General features: G+C 58.2%; 2 protein-coding genes across 2 annotated transcripts in view; both read right to left on the bottom strand.

Moving 5' to 3' along the window:
- Window positions 1-1862: 1862 nt before the first annotated feature.
- On the bottom strand, window positions 1863-10748 carry SLC39A14 (solute carrier family 39 member 14; the record flags this gene model as incomplete). Its single annotated transcript, XM_082298398.1, is given in 12 exon segments — window positions 1863-3074; window positions 3319-3503; window positions 4244-4451; window positions 4646-4831; window positions 5198-5320; window positions 5827-5996; window positions 7988-8174; window positions 8291-8560; window positions 8760-8820; window positions 10536-10669; window positions 10672-10701; window positions 10704-10748. Coding segments are annotated over 12 exon segments (1746 nt in total). The 3' UTR covers window positions 1863-2927.
- Window positions 10749-13475: 2727 nt separating this feature from the next.
- The window catches only part of PIWIL2 (piwi like RNA-mediated gene silencing 2), a gene marked incomplete at both ends in the record, with an annotated part of 10640 nt that continues 1820 nt past the window's right edge, over window positions 13476-22295 (bottom strand). The window contains 16 exon segments of the mRNA XM_082298286.1: window positions 13476-13632; window positions 14777-14884; window positions 15828-16081; window positions 17048-17153; window positions 17432-17520; window positions 17828-17947; window positions 18025-18126; window positions 18931-19119; window positions 20740-20853; window positions 20937-21077; window positions 21162-21248; window positions 21365-21449; window positions 21615-21798; window positions 21801-21802; window positions 21919-21979; window positions 21982-22031. Of these exon segments, the coding sequence (XP_082154412.1) occupies window positions 13476-13632; window positions 14777-14884; window positions 15828-16081; window positions 17048-17153; window positions 17432-17520; window positions 17828-17947; window positions 18025-18126; window positions 18931-19119; window positions 20740-20853; window positions 20937-21077; window positions 21162-21248; window positions 21365-21449; window positions 21615-21798; window positions 21801-21802; window positions 21919-21979; window positions 21982-22031 (1849 nt within the window).

The following is a 22295-nucleotide window of genomic DNA, read 5'->3' as shown; positions in this document are numbered from 1 at the left end:
ACACTGCCAGGAGCCCGGCTTGTGTGAGCTGGAAAGAAATCCAAAATCCCGCATCTCCCAGATAAACCACGGCTTGGAAATACATTTCAGATAAACTAAAAAAAAAAAAAAAAAAAAAAAAAAAAAAAAAAAAATTATATATATATAAAATTAAGGAAGGGTTTTTGGAGCCGCAAAGGCCGTGCCATGCGGGCAGGCCGGGGGTTGTCAGTGCCACCTTCCGTCAGCCGCGCCGCACTGCATAGCCACGGAAATCCAGCTGGAAAACCAGGATTGCATCACCCAGCCCAGCTCCCACCCCTCCATCCCCCAGCAGCAGGGAGGATTTCACTGCCGGAGCACAACTGCGGACCCTCCGTCGTTACAGAATATATTTTATTTATGGAATTTTACAAATATCTGTACAATTCACGTGACATTTTAAGTTAACGCTCTTTTGTTTCGGCGCGTTCTCTCCTACAACACCTGAGTTATAATTGAAATACTGAGATGGAACTTGAGCTTCCAACCGGACGCGGGGGAAAGAGACGCGGATGAAAATCCGTAAGGAGCTCGATTGGGGTGGGTTCCCCTCCTCATCCTCCCCATCCCTCTCCTGCTGGCAGGTGCCAGCCTGCCCAGCCAGGAACAGGAGCTCTCCTTGGTGGCAGGAGAGCCTCGCTTCCCACCCCCCACATCCCAAATCTCCGGGTTGCAGATTTCTCAGGAAATGGGGATGAACTCAAAACGAGAAGACGACGGACTGGTGATTCCCACAGTGAATCCTGCCGGCTCCGAGGAAGCCAAGCCCTGCTCCTGCCACTTCCCAGCTCTTGGAGACCTCCCAGGCAAAGTCCACGGGGCACAAACCCCCTGATTGCCCCCGTCCTCCCCCACAGAGGCTTTTCCAGCCGGGATGCAGCCCTAGGCCCTGTGCCTCGCCAGCCACGTGGTGTTTTCCAAGTGCTTCCTTGAGAGAGAGGAGAGGGCACCTGTGCCAGTCAAAGGACTCAGATTTTCCACATCGAGTCAGTCAGCCGGGGCTGCAGCTCTCTCAAGCAAGGAAAAAGTGTTTCCAATGCCACTTTCGTCCTGGAATCAGCAGCACAGGGAATGACTGCAAGGTGCTGAATGATTGCCCAAGCCAGGACAGGCCACAGGGCTCTCTCTGTCCCAGAGGGAAAAGTGACTTATGGTGACATTCCACAAGAGACACCACATGGGACAAAGCGGAGGCTATCTCTCCTTTAGGGAATCACCCGAGGACCATGTGGCACCTCCGAGTGAAGGGTGATCCCAAAAAGGCTCCTTGCTCCTCCGCAAGTCGATATTTAGGTTTTGGGGTGGAGGACAAAGCCAAGAGCCGGGGGGTGCCAAGGGGACAAATGCCCAGCCTATTAAAGCCACTGAGCCCAGGTGACGATCCGTGAGGATCCTGGCAGTGCCAGAGGCCAGGGGCTCGGTGACAGCTGTTGGGAGCTTAGGAAGAACATCCCCCAGCTGGGAACTACGGGAATTCAGGGATTACAGCGATCCCACCAGGGTACAACACTGCCAGGGGTGCCGAGCCTGTGCCAGGGGCTGAGGTCCCTCTGTCCTGCGACAGGCAGGAAAAATAGCGGGCACAGCCTTGGCTTTGCCTTCCTCAGGGGGATAAGGGAAGGTGTGGGAGCCTCAGCTCCAGCACGGTGCCACCGAGGGCCACCACCCTGTCACACCCCACGCACCTGCACAGGTGGGGAGTGAAGGAAGACTCTTCCCAAACACTTCCCAAAGCGCCTGCACCTCTCCTCCATCCCAATTCAGCGCCAAACAATGAGGGATTCCCCTGAATCCACACAGCCACAAGCTCACACCAGGTATGGGATGAGGGGTCTGGGGGCAACAGGGGTGCAAGGGAACCTCAAGCAACACGGGTGGGGTGGGCAACCTTATCAATATGATAATAAGTAATTCACCTAGTGAATCTGGGAACGCCAGCCTGGAGGCAGAGCTGGGGAGTGCCTGGAACACCCTTCTCTGGCTACTCCCTCAGGCTGGGAACATGCAACCTAAAGAGGTTCACAGTCCGAGTTTTGCTTTTAAAAACAACCCCCACCCCACCCTGAACCTCAGTGCTGTTTAAAAACCGGTGGCTGTTCCTGGGTGTCACCGTGAGCTTGGACATAGCCTGAGGAAAAAATCCCTGGGCTGGAGCCCACGGCCGGGCAGGGCTCTGCTTCATCCCCTTCTCACCAGCCCTCACAGAGGAGGAGTTGGGATTTGCCCCCAGTTCCAGCAGCACGGACTGAAGGGGGGTCAGGACATCCTGGCAGGCTTCTCCCAGCAGCCCAAGTGTCACTCCAACCCGGTTTGGTGTCCTCTGCTCTGAGCACTGACACCCAAAATGTGCTTTAAAACCCCTGCCCTCTTCACCTCGCTCTTTCCAGGGCGTTGTCCGGGCTGAAACAGAGCGAAAGCAGTTGGATGATGGTGACATCATGAGCCTCCTCATCCTCAGAGAGCACAGTTCTGAGGGCTGGCTGGTGGGGAACTCTCTGAGAAGGATCTGTCCCCATCACACACCCCCAAAGGGGTCAGGACAGCGTCATGTCCCATGGGAACGCTCCGAGCACAATGAGAGGAGCAGCATGGCTGGAGCAGCTCCTGTCTCCCCACTCCATCCTTCCTGGGAGAGGCGAGGAGAGAAGGGATATGACACTGGAAAAAAGTCAGGTCAGTCCTATGGGAAGGGGAATTCCACTCCCTTCAGCCTTAAACCAGAATAAAATCCATGGAATAGCTCTCAAAGCAATGTCTCTCCTGTAGTGTGACATCAGTGCCTGCACAGGTACCGTCGTATGTTTGCAGCAGGAAAAGCAAAGAAAAAAACCAAAAAAAGAAAAAACCCTTTCCCCCCCAAAAAAAACCATGGAAAAATTGGATCAGGGCTGCGGCTTGGGCTGGTCCTACCCTATCTGGATCTGCCCCGAGTACATGGTGAGCAGCACCATGATGGTGAAGCCCGTGAGCAGCCCCGCGTTCTGGATGGCGAAGGTGATCAGGGCGCTGCCGTTCTGCTCGTCCTCCCGGCTCACCTCGTTCATCTCGGGGAACTGAGGGGGGAAAAATTGGGATGGCAGGGCTCAGTGGCAGCTCCATCCTTCCCTGGCAAACATCCACCACCCTCTCATCCCGGGAATTTCAGCCAGGCAAAGCAAAGCAGAGATATCTGCGTGTGCTGAGGGGACAGAGCAAACCCCGCGGTGCCTGCCTCGCCTGCAGGCTGAGGGCAAACAGAGCTTTTCCTAGGAAAAATTCCCAGGATTTTGGGCTCAGGATTTGGGGCTTAGGATTTACCATATCAGCCAGTGCTATGTACAGGAACATCCCTCCAGCCAGAGCGAAGATCCAGTTGGCAGAGAAGTGGCTGCCAGCCACGATGCCGAAGGCCAGGCCCACGTAGCAGCAGCAGGCGGAGATGAAGTTGAAGAACAGCGCCTGGCGAATGGTCATCCCGGCGTTCAGCAGGATCACAAAGTCCCCTGTGGGAGAACAGGGTGGGAGGATGAGGAGGGAAGGGCTGACAGCAGCATCGGGACAGCAGCGGCTTGGACTCGAGGTCATAGGATCCCGGAATATCCCGAGTTGGGAGAGAGGCGCAAGGATCAGAGGCCAACCCCTGGACTGCACAGGACACCCCAAAAATCACAGCGTGTGCCAGCTCAAGAATGGGCTCCCTGTGCCTGCTGGCACTGGGCACTGACCTCTCCACTGCCCTGAAATTCAGACATTCACACCCAAAACCGCCTCTCCTTCACTGACCTCTCCACTACTCCTAAATTCAGACATTCACACCCAAACCTTCCTCCCCCCTCCACTGCCCCTAAATTTGGACATTCATACCCAAACTTGCCTCCCACCCACTGACCACAGCACTGTCCCTAAATCCACACATTCACACCCAAGCCCACCTCCTCTCCACTGACCACTCCACTGCCCCTAAATCCCAACATTCCCACCCAAACCCGCCTCCCCCCTCCCAAACCAACGAGGTGTTGAGGGGTTTTTTTTATCTTCAGATGCCTCCATCTAAATTTAAATCTCAGACATCATATTACCTCGTTATTTTTAGAGCGGCGATTACTCAGTGCAGTTTACAGCCCTCCCTTTCCCCCCCTCAGCAGCATCACTGTTTATTCCACCCCAAATTTTCCTTTCTGCATGGAAAAAGGACAGACTCCAGAGCGAGCAGGACCAGGGGCAGATCCAAGGAGTCCCATACCCAGCTCGTGTGGGAATTCCTCGCAGAGTATGGCCACGGAGGTGCTGATCCCTTGGAAGACGGACACGGTGAAGGAAGCGCCGATGGCCAGGCCGTCGATGAAGTTGTGGAGGCCGTCGCTGAGGGTGATCATCCAGGCCAGCGTCCCGATGTCCGAATACCTCACCTCCTTCAGCCAGTAGCACGCGCTCTGCGAGGCCTGCAGGTCCTGCCACAGCACCCCAACACAGGGGTCAGCACCCAAATGGGGTCACTGACCCCTCCTCCAGCCAGGAAAACCACCCCACTACTCATCAAACCCACAGAGCGGAGCCGTTTGTTCCCACCATGCACAAAGGATTTGGGATGCAAAACCATTGACAGGTGGGATTTTGCCACAATCCCATGGGATGAGGCACTCACCTGGACAGAGAGAGAGCCCACCACGGCCTTCTCATCCCCAGAGGGGGGCTTGCATTCCAGGTCGCTGGTGATGTGTGGGATCATGTGGTCCAGGTCCCCATTCTGCAGCTTCTCTGTGACCCCCTCGTCCCGGTCCTTCTTGGAGGGCAGAGCCTCGGGGCCGTAGTGGCTGTGCCCGTGGTGGTGCTGTGGGATCAGGGGGTTCATGTCAGCCATCCCAATATTCCTGCTGTCAGCCATCAGCCATCCCGATATCCCTGCTGTTTCCCACCCCTCCATCCCGATATCCCTGCTGTTTCCCACCTCTCCATCCCGATATCCCTGCTGTTTCCCACCTCTCCATCCCGATATCCCTGCTGTTTCCCACCCCTCCATCCCGATATCCCTGCTGTTTCCCACCCCTCCATCCCGATATCCCTGCTGTTTCCCACCTCTCCATCCCGATATCCCTGCTGTTTCCCACCTCTCCATCCCGATATCCCTGCTGTTTCCCACCCCTCCATCCCAATATCCCTGCTGTTTCCCACCCCGCAGTCCCCTGCTCAGCCTCACCTGGTCTTTCTGCTTCAGGAGCATCTTCAGGATCTTCTCCGTGAAGAAGAAGAGGTAGAAGCCCCCGAACACCACAGCGGATTTGGAAACGTAATAATCTTCCTGAGGGTTGAATCCAAATGCCTGCAGGCAGGAGGGGACACCAGAGAGGATGAGGAGCAGGCCCTGGCAGTGTCCTTCATCTGCCTTGGCTCCTGGGGTGACACTGGAGAGGTGACACAGCTCTGAGCTCTCTCTGAGGAGCAGCTGCTTTGGGGACAAGCTCAGGAAACACCTCTGTGCACCTTTAATCTCCCTCATTCCCTCATCCAAGCTGGCTGCGCCCTAAGGCGTTGGATCCAGCACCTGCACTGGGGCAGGGATGGCAGAACCAGGCTCTGCTCTGCACGGGGGACCCACCTATAGGGCTGGAAAAAGCCAGAAAAGGCAATAAAACAACAACTCTCTGCTTGAAGCAGACCGGGGATCTCTCTGGAGCGATTCCCTTCCAAACTGCAGCTCCGAGGGGCTCCCAGCCCTCCATACCTCGCTCCGGCCTTCCCCTTCTCCAGCCAGCGAGCGCCCAGAGAGAGAGAGAGAAACAGCCCCCGAGAGAGAGAAAAGCACAGACCCGCCGGGCCTCTCCCTACCTCGGGAATGAGCTGGAAGAGGGCGTTGGAGTAGAGAGTTCCAATCGCCAGAGCTATGAAGTAGAGGAGCAGCCGCTTGTAAAAGGTCTTCTTCATGAAGGGCACCACGCTGGCTCCCACCAGCGAGCACAGGGAGATGACGGAGACGCAGAGGAAACCGTAACCCCAGACTGGGACAGCCAAACCCACCCCGGGAGACGGGAGACGGGAAGGGATGAGATCAACGTGGGGATGGGCAGGGAAGGAATCCACAGTGACAGGAGGGAGAGAGGAGGGAGGGAGAGAGGGGAGAGAAGAGGACATTCATTAGTGATTGTTGTTCATCTGGCGCGGCCTCCGAAAGGGCGAACCCGGCGCCGAGCAGCTTTGGGAATGGCTCTTTGGGAAAATTCGGGAAACTCAGCTCTCCCAGCTGGGTTTTGGCAGCCAGGCCGTGTCCCAGCCAGCCCCCAGCTCTGCTCCGTGGGCCATTCCCAAGCCACAGAGCGTCCGGGTTCCCTCGAGCACCTCGTACGCTCCATCCCTGTCCCGCAGCCGGTCCCTGCTGGGATGCTCCGGGTGCCGGCGGGGTTGGAGTGCACCTTGGGCATTTCAATTCCCGGCAGATCAGGAATTAGAGGCGCTTGGTTTCTATGTCCAGCAAATAAAAGTTGCAGTTCTGGAGCTGAAAAGGAGCCTGGATAAACATCCCATTGCCAGCACAGATACAGCATTCACTGCCCCGCAGCAAAACAGGCAACGCTGGCGGGGAAAACCCACTGGAATTTTAAGTCTAGATATGCAGCTGAAATCCAGTTCATCCTCTGAGGAGCCACCCAGACCATGATCCAAAGGTGCCCAATCCAGGTGGACTTGTTCAGCTCCAGGACTGCACAATTACAACACAATTAATTTGCAATATTTCTGTCGGTCCCATCAGAGCACCAGGAAACCTCATGGAAGCCGGAACAGTTGTGGGAACATCGGGCTGGGAAATCAGGTAGGGGGGGAAAAAAAGAGGCAATTAAAGGATTTGTAAAAGCTAGCTGATTCCAGAAGCAGCCGGTGCTTCTCTGGGCTATTCTCCGCGTTTTTATATGGATATTTGATCATATTTTCATGGATATTTCGCATTTCTTTCCCTCTGGCTCATGCCAGTAGCGCTGCCACAAGTGTGGCTAAGCACATCCCTCCAAGGGACACACAGAGCAGGAGCAAACAGCTTTTCCCAGCACATTCCCACTCCTCAGACCTGGCAGGGATGGAGAACACCGCGGGTTTCCTGGTGCTTGGAAGGGTGAGAAAAGCCCTGCGGAGCCCCTTGAGCCAAGCCCTGAGCCTCGGGTGACGAGGGGTCGGATCGATTCGGCGGGGTGGAGGCAGAGAGGGCGCCCGGGGAGCTGCCCCCGGAGACGGGAGAGAGGCAGGGACGTTCTACCGCACCTCTGGGATGAGCTGGAAGAGCGCGTTAGAGAGCAGCGTGCCGATGGAGAGCGCGATGAAAAACAGGAGCACCCGGCTGAAAAAGGCCTTCTGGGAACACGGAACGATGAGGACTCCGAGCAGGGAGGCCACGTTAATCATGGACACACTGAGAAAACCAAAGCCCCACACTGCGGAACGAGAAGAAACGAGGGCCGACATTACCGAGGCTCTCGGAGAGCCCGGATCCGGGCAGGTGGGAAAGGCTGGCTCCGGATGCTCCAGCTGCCACAAGACCATCATGTTTGGTGCAGGGAAGGTGGGAATGAAGCCACCGGGTTCCTTGGAAAAGGTTTTCCCAAGCCAGCCCCGAGGTGGGAGAAGCTGAGTTGTGCTCAGGGCAGCTGATCCAAGACCTTGGGCATGGTTGGGAGGAGGACAGACGGGAGCTGGTTGAGCACCCGCCAGTGGCTGGAGGCCAGCAGGTCCCTCCAGGGGCCGGGTCACCCCCTCCCACCCACGGGAACCCAGAGCAGAGTCCCCTCCTCATCCAGCTATCCCGGAGGCACAGAGGTTATCCCGGCAAAACCACACCACGGCACGATACACAGCGAGGAGAACTCGGTCAGGATTCCCAGCTGCTGGAGGCAGGGAATTCCCAGGAGTGGGAACTGGCTGTCCCACAGGTCCCTGGGTGCCTCGTGTCCCCGAGCTCCGTGCCCAGGCCCAGGCAGTGCCCCTCCCCCAGCACCCCACTTACCTTCAGCTGAGCTGGGCCTGCTCTCCTCCGTCTGCTCATTCTCCTCATTTTCCAGGTTTTCGGAGGCGCACGCCCCCGACTCCAGCTGCTGCAGGATGGTGGGGCAGAACTCCTTGAACTCGCTGTGCCCCACAGGGGAGCCCTCGCTCAGGTTGTGGATGGCGAAAAGCTCCACGGAGCTGAAGCACTGGGGAAGGGACAGGAACGTGCCTTGAGATTCCCACAGATCCGCAGGGGAGATTTCGGGAGTCCGCAGGGAGGTTTTGGGGATCCACAGGGAGGTTTTGGGGATCGCCTCCTTACCCGGGAGAGGTTCAGGCGCTGCTGAGGTGTTTGGGAGACGTTGGCGTGTCCCACTCCCACATCCAGGCGGTTCAGCAGGGCCTTGAGCTGCTTCAGATTCAAGGTCTGGCTCTCTCCATAGCGCTGGAGCAGATCCTGCAGGAAGGAGGCTGCGGAGACTCCAGGGTTGTCCCTGCCCGCCCGGACCTGCAGGCAGGGGAGGAGGCAGAGCAGCAGGAGCAGGCAGCAGCTCCGGGGGCCCGCGCTGGGGATCATGGTGCCTCTGGGATGCTGGGATAAAACCACACTGCTGTTGGCTTTGGCATTCCCAGCGCTCCAACCACCGCTCCTCCGCCCCACCGACGGATTTATCCTCAGGGAAATGGGAGCAGCGCTGGGAGCACCCAGATCCCGAAGGGGAATCAGCATCTTTCCATGCAAGACCACCCCCTTCTCCTCCACCCTGAGCCACCCCACGCCCCTCACTCACCGTGAGGGGCTGCCAGGACACAGCTCCCGGGGGCTCTCCAGCTCCACAGCACCTCAGGACCCTGGGAAGAGCAGGATTTTTCGGGAAGCAGGCAGGGCTCTGCCAGTGCCAGCCCCAAACCCAGCTCTCTGCGGGGTGAGGAGTCACGCTCCAGCCCTTGGCCACGCGTGGGTCCCCTCAGTGTCGCCGGGGCTGGGACACAAACACCTCCAGGACCTCAATGCCAGCGCTCGGAGGAACACGGGAGCCCTGGGGACAGAGGTGGCCTGTTCATTAGGTTATAATTTAACCAGGATAATTACCATGCACCGAGTGCTTCCCCGCTCTAACTGTAGGTGCCTTTATAGTGTTTGCCCAGAATCAATCCTTGCCCTCTCTGCTCCTTTCATACACGCCGGGAATCGATAAAAGAGGGGTGGCACAGCCCCGGGGAGCAAGGAAGGGGCTCAGGGAGAGGGGGGGATGCCAGGCACGACCTGCACGTCCACCTTGGGAGGCACCCAAGAGCCTGGAGCTCGGGCCGCCTTCCTGGAAAAGCTTCCCTGAAAGGTGGATGGCAAATGTGGGATTCACAAGGAGAAAATAAAAGTTTGCTGCCTCCATCAGCGCAGCAACCATCCCGATCCCAGCGTGGGCTCCAAGCACACCTCCTGATCCCCCTGGCTCCCCTTCCCGGGGGCTGCTGGTGCTCCCGACCCAGCCCCAGGACACCCCGCAGTGCCTGGCCCGTGCTGACAGCTCGCAGGCTCCGGTCTCCTCCAAAAACCAGCCCAGGACATTTTTGAAGCCCGGCCAAGCAATTGTTCCAAAAATAACCTGGGGCCAGGATTTCCAGGCCAAGGGGCTGCCGGGGAACCACAGGACCCCGCTCCTCATCCAGGACCCCATTCCCCCTGAAGGCTCCCACATTCCCACAGGTTTTACCAGCTTACCACCACCTTGTGAGCTTTGTTCTCCAGGAGGTTTAAGCCTCCTCCTGCCAGGGCTTAGCTCGGATGCTTTGACTTAACCCCTCTCCTCCCAAAACGAGGGAGGGAGCTCATCCGGAGCAGTGCTGGGAACACCCTGCTGGATGGGGGGACCCGAGTGACCTCTGCCTCTTCAGCATCCCCCAGCCAACCCAGACCCTTCCTCTGCCTCCCTATCTCAATCCACCCTTCCAGGTGGGTCCTGCTGGGCGACATGGGACATCCAGGTGGCCAGTGACTCCCACAGGTGCTGGCACACAGCCCACTGTGCCAAAGGTTTGTCCCGGCTGGCCGCACGTCCCGCTGGCTGCCCTTCCCTGCCCGTGCCAGCCGAGTGCTCCCCATATCCCTGATCCCGCCGGGAGCCGTCCTGCTCCCTGCACACCGATGGTCCGGCCCGTGCCAAGGCACGCAGCTCTCTCCGCTGCCAAAACCCCTCGCGGGGGTTTCTCCCAAAGCCAGGCTGAGCCGGATACACCCAGGGTGGAAAACCGGACCTCAACTTTCCCCCTGCTGCCAAGGGAAAGGCAGGAAGAGCTGAGCAGGCAGAGCCGGGCAGAGCTGCGCTGGCTCGCTCCGTTTTAGGGCAAAACGAGGTGGAGGAGCCGCCCCTGCGGGAGAGAAGGGTCCAAAGAAGCTCATCCCGGGGGGCTCCCACCCTCTGGAAGCCCAGGGCAAGGCAGGAGGGTGCCGAGCACACCCAGGCCAGCATCCCGGGACAAATGGGATACGACAAACACCAAAGAGCACCGACCCTCGCCATCCCCACCGCCAGCTGTGATCCCCCCGGAGCCCCCCGGCCTCCTGCCCGCTACCTTCAAGGGCGTCCTTCCACCGGGATCCGCTCTCGGAGCCCGGAGCCAGCGCCTGACCTACTTTATCGCTCCTCGGGATGGGGCACGGGGACAAAACCGCTGCCACGGCAAGGGACGGATGCCCGCGAGAGGGATGTGCCCGGGAGCGATGCCCGGCAGCCACGACAGCACAACGCAGCTCCCGAGGCCAGGCAAACCCTTCCCATCTCCCTGGGGTTCACTTCCCAGAGATCATCGATCCCGGCCGCAATCCACACCCCCCACCCCCCCGCTCCAAGCGGGAAGGTGACGCCGGGAATAAGAACCGCTGGCACAGCCGAGCATGACCCCGGCGACGTCAGCCCCGCGCCAGACGCTTCCCGAAATCCCGCGCAGGGACAGCTCGCTGGCGTAAACCTGGAGGCGAGGGGGGCGGTGGGGGCCCCCAAATTCTCCCTCCCTCCCCCGGACCCATCCCGCTCCTCCCGGGGCGGTCGGAGCCGGCGGGGCCGAGCTCCTTCCGGAGCAAACGCCGCTCCACGTGTCCTGCGGCAAGGAGGGTGTCCAGGGGCTGCCCGGGGCACGGAGGTTCTCCGTGCCCTGCGGCTCCGTCCCGGGGCCGGCAGCGGACACGCTCCGCGTCACGGACACCCTCGGCCGCCCCTGGAGCCTCCGGACAGTGTCCTGTCCCTGCCTTCCCCGTGATCCCAGCCCGCAGGCCCTGGGGCGGGCAGATGGGCGGCGAAACCGGGAGATACCCCGGACATCCCGCCCCACACGGACCCCCCAGTCCTGCCCAGTGCCCCCTGTACTGGAGCTGCTGCTGCCCCCCAGTCCCTGCCCCATCCCGCCCCACTCCCCATCCCACCGCCGCTGCCTGCTCCCAGAGCTTGCACTGGCGGTGCCAGACCCCATAACTGGGTCCCGCACCCCAAAACTGAGTCCTGCACCCCATAACAGGGTCCTGCACCTCAGACCCCACCTCTGCCTGCACCTTCACCTGCCCCAGACCCCACGGGCTGTCCCAAAACGAGCCCCCATGGCTGCTCCCAGACCCTAGGACCGGTCCCAAACCCTAAACAGCCGCTCCCTGCATCCTTCCCTGTATCCTACATCCTTCCCTGCATCCCCCATCCCCATCCGGGGCTCGGGGCCGGCCCCAGCCCGCTCCCGCCGCTCCGCTGCCTCCCTCCCCGCAGTAGCCCGTCCCCGCAGCCGCCTCCCCGCCGCATCGCAGAGCTGCCCTGCCCACCCCGGTCCATCCCGGTCCATCCCGGTCCATCCCGGTCCCACCTCAGCTCCCGCCGCCGCTCGCTCGGGGCCGCGCCGGGCGCACGCGCGGCCGCGGGCACGGGGAGCGCTCCCATTGGCTGCCACCGCCGCAGGCCACGCCCCCTCCGCCGTGCGGCGCCGGGACCCCCCAAAAATCCCACCCGGGACCCCCAAACTGCCCCAAAACACCCGCCCCGGGGAGCACCGGGACCCCCAAGCCCCCTCTCGGAATCCCCACACCCTCCCCCCCCCCCAGGTACCGGGACCCCCAAACACTCTCCCCGGGACCCCCCAAAAGGCACCCGGGGATATTGGGACTCCGGGGAACCCACTGAACACCCACGCCGGGGGCACCAAGACCCCGAGGACACCTTCAAGCGACCCCCTCAGAGGCACGGGGACCCCCTGGGACCCCCCCAAACACCCAGCCCAGAGCCACGGGGACCCCCCCAACACCCCCCCGGCGGCACCACACGCACCTCCCCAAAGACCCTTTGGGGGCACAGGGCACCCCACGGACCCTCCAAACACCCCTTGGGAGCATTGCTCGCCCCTCAACCCCTTCCCAAGGGGTCACAGCACCAAATATCCCCTTGGGAGCACCGCAGGGACCCCCCTGGAAATGCCCGGGGGGGTTCAGGGGGGGACTAATCCTGGCAGGCAGACCCACCCTGGCTCCTCTCCCTGTGCCAAGGAGGAGGACAAGGCAGAGTTGGGATACAAAAAGCTGCTGGAGCGGGTCAGGAAGAGTGAGGGGACCCCTCCCCAGCACCCCCAGGGCCAAGCTTTGCTCCCAAATCCCATCCCAGGTTGGGCCACGGCTGCCAAAGTCCGGCGGGATTGGCAAATGAACGGGGATAAATGATTAACCCGGGGCACAGGGTGACAGCGTGGGTGGCACCACTGCTGTGACCCCCCCTCGGTGTCCCTGCTCCATCCTGGGATCCCCTGGGAATGAGGGGCACCCTCCCCTCCCCCCCCAAATCCATAAGGGAGCAGCTGCCAGCAACGATTTTATTGGAATGAACCAAAAAACTGCTTACAGCAAGAGAAAAATCAGGGAAATCCAACTTCTCCTGCCCAAGGCAAAAAAAAAAGCACCTGAAATAGGTGGAAATTCAAACCTTTCCCTGGGGTAATGACCTGAATCCACAAAGAATTCTCCTTGGAAAACCAGTGACTCCTCAAGGACAGGAGAACCGGCCAAGCTGGAGCTGGTTTGTTCAACAGCAGCTTGAAAAAGCCCAGGAAAAAAAACCCTTTAAACCTGCATGGAAATGCAAGAAACTGGGGGGGGAAAAAACCCCAAAGTCTTTGGGATTTACATCCAGCACCTGCACAGGGATGAGCTGTGGGAGCAGCAGCACCTTTGAGGCTCATGAACTCAACCCCCTCTCCTGGGAGGGCTGGAAACCAGCAGGATATTCCTTTGGGTTCATCCCCACGGAGAGAATTCCTAAAAAACCCCCCAGGGCCTGGGATGCTGCTGCAATCCCGAGCACCCTCTAAACCAACAAACAAGGAACAAATGAACACCAAAACCAGGGAATTGAGGAAGATCCCCGCTGGCAGGGGGGCCAAACAGCGGCAGGTGGGGAGCAGAACTCCGGGCTGCAATCCCGATTTTCCAGGTGCAATCCCGGATTTCCCGGTGCCATCCCGGTTTTGCAGGTCCTGGCAGGTTAAAGGAAGAAGAGCTGCTCGCTGAGGTGGGCGCTGGGCTCGTGGTGCAGGACCTGGCCCACCAGGAATGCCAACTTGTGGGCGTACTTGCAGGGAGCCGGGACACGGACGGTGCCCGGCCAGTTCCAGTACAGGTGACACAGCTTGAAGGTCAGCCTGGAAGGGACAGCGAGGAAATCGGGCTGAGGGATTCCCGGGAATGGGGCTGGATCCGGGTTCACATCCCTCCCACAACCTGCTCGCAGCCGTGTTTCTTCCAGAGGTTGGGAACCCGCCTTGTCCACGTCCTCCCAGTTCACCCAGTACACCCAGCAGGCTCAGCCCGGTGCCTGCACAGGGACCTGCGCCCCCCAAACTGCTCCAGGGGTTGATTTACCCAAAAACCCCAAATTTGGGGGGGTCCCATGTGGGTCCTCATCCTATAAGGCTGCTCTTCCTTCTGTGGGATATTGGGGGGGGGGCTTTGGGATTCCTGCCCTTTTCTCTGGAAGATTCTGGGGGGGCTGCAGGGTCTCAGGGATTCTGGAACCCTCACCCTTCCCCTGGATGATTTTGAGGGTCTCTCCCCCTTTCCCAGGGAGGATTTTGGGGAGCTATAGGACATTGGGGGGCTGCAGGACCCCTGCCCTTCCCTCTGCAGGATATTGAGGAATTCTGAGATTCCTGCCCTTTTCTCTGGAAGATTCTGGGGGGCTGCAGGATCTCAGGAATTCTGGGACCCCTGCCCTTCCCCTGGATGATTTTGAGGCTCTCTCCCGTTTCCCAGGGAGGATTTGGGGGGGCTCTGGGACCCCCACCCTTCCCCTGGATGATTTTGAGGGTCTCTCCCTTTCCCAGGGAGATTTTTAAGGGCTGCAGGATATTGAGGAATTCTGGGACCCCTGCCCTTTCCTCTGGAAGATTCTGGGGGGGCTGCAGGGTCTCAGGGATTCTGGAACCCCCAACCCTTCCCCTGGATGATTTTGAGGCTCTCTCCCCCTTTCCCAGAGAGGATTTGGGGCGGGCTGCAGGATATTGAGGAACTCTGGGATTCCTGCCCTTCCCCTGGATGATTTTGAGGGTCTCTCCCCTTTCCCAGGGAGGATTTTGGGGGGCTGCAGGATATTGAGGAATTCTGGGACCCCTGCCCTTTCCTCTGGAAGATTCTGGGGGGCTGCAGGATCTCAGGAATTCTGGGACCCCTGCCCTTCCCCTGGATGATTTTGAGGCTCTCTCCCGTTTCCCAGGGAGGATATTGGGGGGCTCTGGGACCCCTGCCCTTCCCCTGGATGATTTTGGGGGGCTCAGGACCCTCCCTTACCTCTGGAGGTGCTCGGAGCTGAGGTTGGCCGTGTTCCACATGCAGATGTAGCGCGTGGGAACGCTGCAGCCCTGCCGCGAGTGATGGGCCAGCAGGAAGAAATCCTGCCTGGGAAAGGCGAAACAAACCCCAATTTCACTTTTTTGCACCCCAAAATGAGCATTTTTGAACCTCAGGGCGCTCTGAACCCCAGACTGGGCTTTTTTTACACCCCAGAATGGTGGTTTTGAACCCCAAGGGTTTTATTTTTGCAATCCATGAGGGGGTTTTGCACCCTGGGGTGCTTTTCCCACCATTTTTTTTTTCACTCTGGGGTTTTTTTTGCATCCTGGGGTGGTTTTATAACCCCTTTTTTTTGCACTCAAGGTGTTTTTACACCCCAGAGCATCTTATTTTGTAAAGAAAATAAATTTTAAGATACCTTAGGGTACCTCTACAACCATTTTTTTGCACCCTGGGGGGTTTTTACACACCAATTTTTACACCATGGGGTGGTTTTTTTGTACCCAGGGTGGATTTTTTCCACCCTGGGCTATTTTTACAAGGATTTTTTCTTTTGGCACTTTGGGAATTCTTTTGCACCCTGAGGTTTTTTTCACACCCCGGGGTTTTTTTCCAACCATATTTTCGCACCCAGAGTGGATTTTTTCCACCCTGGGGTATTTTTAAAATGACTTTTTTGGCACCCTGGGCATTTTTTTGCACGCTGAGGTTTTTTCACCACCTTTTTGCACCCTGGGGTGGTTTTATCACCATTTTCTTGCACCCAGGGTGGATTTTTTCCACCTTGGGGCATTTTTACAACCATTTTCTTGCACCCAGGGTGGTTTTACAACCATTTTCTTGCACCCTGGGATGGTTTTACAACCACTTCTTACACCTTGGGCTGGGTTTTTTGCACCCAGGGTGGATTTTTTTCCACCCTGGAGTGCTTTTCCCACCATTTTTTTTACACCCAGGTTATTTTTCTCCCCCCTGGGGTTGGTTTTTATCCCCTCCCAGGGCGTTTCCTCCCTGTCCCAGCTCCCCCAGCCCCATCTCTGCCACTCACCAGTCCGAGCTGGTGACGCTGTGGTCGATGACGGTGCCCAGGGGAGGAGACACCAACTCCTCTCCTGTCAGGCAGTAGAAGTTGGTGTTCAGCTGCTTCTGCACCACCACGACCACGAGGCTGGGCTGGTAATTTTGGAAGGTGTGGAAGCTCTTCTGGAGCTGGGGCACCTCATATTTGAGCACTGTGTCCAGCTGGGGGTCGGACACCCCGTCCCGGTACACCACGATCTTCATGGGCAGGGAGTGGTTCAGCTGTGTGGGAAAAATGGGGAAAATGAGGAAAATCTGCTCTTTTTTTTTTTATCCTGCAGCCTGTACAGGATTACCTGAGAGGGGAGGGGAAAATATTCCCTGGTCAGCGGAAGTTTGGGAATTCAACCCACCATGTTCAGCCCCGCTGAAAATGCAGCTCGGGGTGGGTTTGGGGAGGGTTGTGTTTGTGTTAATCCCAGAATTCCAGACTGGATTGGGTGGGAAGGAGCCTTAAAATCATCTCAATTCCACCCCCTGCCATGGGCATGGACACCTCCCACTGTCCCAGGCTGCTCCAGCCTGGCATTGGGCACTTCCAGGGATCCAGGGGCAGCCCCAGCTCCTCTGGGAATTCCATCCCAGCCGCTCCCCACCCTCACAGGGAGGAATTCCTTCCCCATATCCCATCCATCCCTGCCCTCTGGCAGTGGGAAGCCATTCCCTGTGTCCTGGACCTCCAGGTCCTCCTGCCCAGCCAGCTCCCAGTGCCCAGGGCTGTTCCTGCAGCACCCACAGAGGGATGGGAAAAAGGAATCAGAGAATACTGGAATGGTTTGGGTTGGAAGGGACCTTAAAGCCCATCCCATTCCACCCCCATTCCATCATCCCCCGTTGCTCCAAGCTGGCCTTGGGACACTTCCAAGGATGAGGCAGCCACAGTTTCTCTGGGAAAATCCCAAGAGCTGGGATTTTTCCCAGCCCCTGCCCTGTCCCAGGCTGCTTTTCTCACACTGGGGACAAGGGACAGGGCCCTGGGAGCTCTAACGTGGCACTTCCCTATGAGCAAACTGATCCCGAGGCACGTTCCCGAGATAAGGATGAGCTGTGCCGGCTCCACATCCAGTCCAAAGGCTGCTGGGGATGTTTGCTCCCCTGCACGTATCCAGGCTGGAGGTTTTTGGGAGGTTTCCCCCTTGTTTTGAGGGAATGTGGAACCACAGGAGGGTGGTTTTTGGTTGGCCTCACCTCGTAGAAGCGCTTGAGGGCTTGGGAGAGGCAGAGGCGGAGGCTGTCGGCGATTTCCTGGTGGGGCATCTGGAAAACCACCTTGGAGTACCACTTGGTGAGGATGCTGGGCATGGAACGGGAATGAGCACCAGGAACGAGCACTGGGAACCTCCCCCAGCACCGGGCAAAGTCCTCTGAGGTCTTGTGCAACCCCAAACCGGCCCTGGCTCAGCATTCCCAGCCCTTTCCCAGCGATTCCCGACACAAACACGCCAGGGGAGACCTTGCTGAGCGCAGCAGCTCGGGGAGAGCAGCATCCTCACCCCCTTCCCTGCCAAGGAAGGAGATTTTGGGGAGGGAGATCCCTGAAAATTCCCCCTTTCCCAGGGGGAAGCCACGTACTGGTTCATGCTGGCCACGAAGCCGATGACGGAGCGCATCCCTTGGCTCCGGCTGTGGTGGATGTCCATGCCCACAACCATCAGCTGCTTCTGGAGAGGGGGAACAAAAATGGGATTTAGGGATCATGGAGCAGGGAAAGGCAGGTAGGATTTAGGGATAATGTCCATGCCAACAACCCTCAGCTGCTTCTGGAAGAGGGAAGAACAGCCAGGTGGGATTTAGGGATAAGTCAGACACCTCCAGGCTCGGATCCCTGCAGCTCCCAAGGGACTCACATGCACCCAAGAGAAGCCAACCCCGACTCCCCAGCTGCCTCAGCCCATGCCCACAGTAATTCACCCCCTCCAGAGCTTCCAGGCTCATCCCAGGCTTCTTCCCAGGGTTTTCCTGCCTTACCAGCGGGATATCAACCCCCCAGAGCTGCCCGCCCAGCTTGCAGTTGATCTGCAGCAGAACTTTCTGCACCACACTCCTGATCTTGCCGGGGTGGCCCGTGAGGGACTGGGCGTTGATGACCTAGGGAGAGGGAAAACTCAGGGAAAAGTGAGGCTGGAGGCAGCCACGGCTTCCCGGGAATGGGGGTCCCAGCCCACCTGGGAGGGGACCGGGGTCTGCACACAGCAAAGCTTCTTGACGGCCCCGTAGATGTCGTCCCGGCCGTTGGGGATGAGGCACAGGAGCAGCTGCACCTTGTCCTGAGGGAGATCACGGAATTGTTCCGGTTGGAAAAGCCCTCCAGGATCACCGCGTCAAACCTCAGGTCACCGATAACCCACGTCCCCAAGGGCCACATCCACGGCTCGGGGGATGGGGACTCCAGCACCTCCCTGGGCAGCCCATTCCTGTACTTAACAACCCTTTCCCATTCCTGTACTTAACAACCCTTTCCCATTCCTGTGTTTAGCAACCCTTTCCCATTCCTGTGTTTAGCAACCCTTTCCCATTCCTGTGTTTAGCAACCCTTTCCCATTCCTGTACTTAACAACCCTTTCCCATTCCTGTACTTAACAACCCTTTCCCATTCCTGTATTTAGCAACCCTTTCCCATTCCTGTATTTAGCAACCCTTTCCCATTCCTGTATTTAGCAACCCTTTCCCATTCCTGTGTTTAGCAACCCTTTCCCATTCCTGTACTTAACAACCCTTTCCCATTCCTGTACTTAACAACCCTTTCCCATTCCTGTACTTAACAACCCTTTCCCATTCCTGTACTTAACAACCCTTTCCCATTCCTATATTTAACAACCTTCCCCATTCCTGTATTTAACAACCCTTTCCATGAAGAAATTCCTCCTGGTGTCCAGCCTGAGCCTCCCCTGGCACAGCCTGAGGCTCCTCCTATCCCTTATTCCCAACCCCACCTGGCTGCACCCTCTTGTCAGGGATTTTAGGGAGCAATAAGGCCCCTCCTGAGCCTCCTTTTCTCCAGGCTCAGCCTCACTCCAGGTGCTCCCATCCCACCTTCCCAATGATCCCCCTGGGATGTCCCCACTCCTCACCTGGCTCCCCAAAGAGCTCTGGATGCTCCTGACGTAGGTCTCGATGCGGTCGTCCCGCAGCTCCTGCACCGTGGGCTGTCCCACCTGCATTCCCATGGAGCCACAGCTGCTCCTCATGGCCGCCAGCAGGTCCCTGGCCAGGTGCTGCAGCCGCTTGGGATAGATCAGGAGCCAGGAATTTATGGAGATCTGGGAGAGAAGCGAGGACAGGCCGTGGTTTGGGAGGCACATTCCCCTTTGGGAGAGGAGAAACCCACAGAGCACAGAGGGAAATCTGGGAGAGGGAATTCAGGACAAGAGGAACCTGGAGCACAGCAGGGAAATTTGGGAGAGGGAAATTTGGGAGAGGGAATTCAGGACAAGAGGAACCTGGAGCACAGAGGGAAATTTGGGAGAGGGAAATCTGGACAAGAGGAACCTGGAGCACAGAGGGAAATTTGGGAGAGGGAAATCAGGACAAGAGAAACCTGGAGCACAGCAGGGAAATTTGGGAGAGGGAAATTTGGGAGAGGGAATTCAGGACAAGAGGAACCTGGAGCACAGAGGGAAATTTGGGAGAGGGAAATTTGGGAGAGGGAATTCAGGACAAGAGGAACCTGGAGCACAGAGGGAAATTTGGGAGAGGGAAATTTGGGAGAGGGAAATCTGGGAGAGGGAAATCTGGGAGAGGGAAATCTGGGAGAGGGAAATCTGGGAGAGGGAAATCTGGGAGAGGGAAATCTGGGAGAGGGAAATCAGGACAAGAGGAACCTGGAGCACAGAGGGAAATTTGGGAGAAGGAAATTTGGGAGAGGGAATTCAGGACAAGAGGAACCTGGAGCAGAGGGAAATTTGGGAGAGGGAAATTTGGGAGGGGGAATTCAGGACAAGAGGAACCTGGAGCACAGAGGGAAATTTGGGAGAGGGAAATTTGGGAGGGGGAATTCAGGACAAGAGGAACCTGGAGCAGAGGGAAATTTGGGAGAAGGAAATTTGGGAGGGGGAATTCAGGACAAGAGGAACCTGGAGCACAGCAGGGAAATTTGGGAGAAGGAAATTTGGGAGAGGGAATTCAGGACAAGAGGAACCTGGAGCACAGAGGGAAATTTGGGAGAGGGAAATTTGGGAGAGGGAATTCAGGACAAGAGGAACCTGGAGCACAGAGGGAAATTTGGGAGAGGGAAATTTGGGAGACGGAAATCTGGGAGAGGGAAATCTGGGAGAGGGAAATCTGGGAGAGGGAAATCTGGGAGAGGGAAATCTGGGAGAGGGAAATCTGGGAGAGGGAAATCTGGGAGAGGGAAATCAGGACAAGAGGAACCTGGAGCACAGCAGAGTTTGGGAGAGGGAAATTTGGGAGGGGGAATTCAGGACAAGAGGAACCTGGAGCACAGAGGGAAATTTGGGAGAGGGAAATTTGGGAGAGGGAATTCAGGACAAGAGGAACCTGGAGCACAGAGGGAAATTTGGGAGAGGGAAATTTGGGAGAGGGAATTCAGGACAAGAGGAACCTGGAGCACAGCAGGGAAAACCGGGAGGGAGAAAGTGGCTCAAGAGAAATCTGGAGCACAGAGGAGAATCTGGGAAAGGGAAAGTGGCCCAAGAGAAATTTGGATCCAATTCCTACAAGCAAAAGGCTCCCTCCACCCTGGGACGAGGTGGGAAAGCAGACACCACAGCCACATACCTCCAACTCCTTCGGAAAAACAGGCTGGAGCGCAAATCCAACACAAACAAGGGAAGGGTTTGAGCTGGAAGCGGCTCAGCCGGAATGCCAGCGCTGAGGGAAACCCATCCCAGTTTTCCCAACGAGGGGAAGCTGCTGCTCACCGCGGCGATGGGCGCTTCCTTTGTCACCTCCCGGTGCCAGCCCAGGTCCTCGGCGGGAAGGAAGGAGCGGTGCCGGAGGTTGATCCGCTCCCTGGGCAGGATGTGACCCTGGGTCTGGGCAGAGCAGGAATCTCTGGAGCTGCCTCCCCTGCCTCCATTCCCTTCAGAGGGAAGGCCGGGAGCCCAGCAGCCCTTACCCTGTAGATATCCGTGTCCAGGCACAGCCCCCAGCGCCCCAGCTCCCGGGAAGCGTCCGGGGTGTCCCGGATGCGGTGCAGGAGGCTGGTGAGGCGCTGGTAGTGCTGCTGGGGGCTCTGGATCATCTCCCACATCACCTCCTGCACCGGGAACACCCCACAGTGAGGGAGGGTTTCCCAAAACCCTCGGGAAAGCCGGGATCAGGGGATGAGGCAGGCTCTGACCTTGAGCGTCCGGCTGTTGTTCCGGAGGTCGGAGAGCCCGGTGAGGAAGGTGAGCTCCGGCACGAGCAGCACCATCTCCAGCTTGCGCTGCAGGGAGGGACAGGCACCGTCAGCATTCCAGGGGCTGGGAATCTGGGAATCCCTGCTCTCCCCAGGGGCTGCAGGAGCCCGGAGCAGCCCGTGGATCTCTGTGCCCAGCTCACCTTCCCCTCTGGCATCTGTTTCTCCTTGGGTTTGTGGACGAGCAGCGGCTGGTCCAGTTCCCTGATGGTGATCCCGTAGGTCTTGCTGGAAAAACAGCACCATCACACAACCCTGGAATCTGGGCTTGGATCTTGTAGAACACCCACTCCCAACCCTCTGCCGTGGCCAGTGAAACCTCCCTGCTCCCGCTGCCCCACCGGGTGTGGAGCCCTTCCCATTCCACGGGATGATCCAGCAGCTCCCCCTCACCTGTAATACTCCACGAAGGTGATCTCCTGGCCGCTGGCCAGGGTGAACGTGTCCTTGGGGGTCTTGTCCCAGTCGATGTCATCCACGCGATAGGTGCGGTTGTTGTAGCGGGTCATGACCACGCTCCCCACCAGCTGCTTGATGCACTCATCCTGGAACGTTCTCTGGCACTGGGCGTGGATGGTTGCCTGGGGAGAGGGAGAGGCTCGTGGGACGCTCCCTGCCCGTGCTACCCCAAAAACCAAGCGCCTTTCGCAGCGCCCTCGTCCCCGAAGCTTTTGGGGCTTCTTCCCGCTTTTCTCACATCATGCTCAGGACGGACTCGCTGCGGATGATCTTGTGGATGGCGTCCACCATGAGGAAGAGCCCCCGTCCTTCCTGCGGATGCTGACGGCGTAGCCCGGCCAGATGTGGAGGCTGTGTCCAGAGGGAAAGTGGCCTGGGTTAAGCCGGAGCAGCCGAAAACTCAGGGAGTTTTGGAGAGGGAAATTTGGAATCACCCAAAACTCAGGGATTCATTTCCCAGCTCCCAACTTCGCTCCATAGTCAGCCTGACCAGAGCTGACCTGGGAAAACTTCCCAATTCCCAGGTTGCCACGGAAACAGTGATGATCCTGTGGGAAGGAAGGTGCCAGCACCTACTGTGTTTCTGCAGGGTGGTGGCCTGGGCAGGCTCAAAGA

The sequence above is a fragment of the Coloeus monedula genome, assembly GCF_965178545.1.
Source record: "Coloeus monedula genome assembly, chromosome: 28".
Taxonomy (NCBI): Eukaryota; Metazoa; Chordata; class Aves; order Passeriformes; family Corvidae; genus Coloeus; species Coloeus monedula.
The sequence above is the reverse complement of the archived record's forward strand: the minus strand, read 5'-3'. Positions and strand labels throughout refer to the sequence as shown.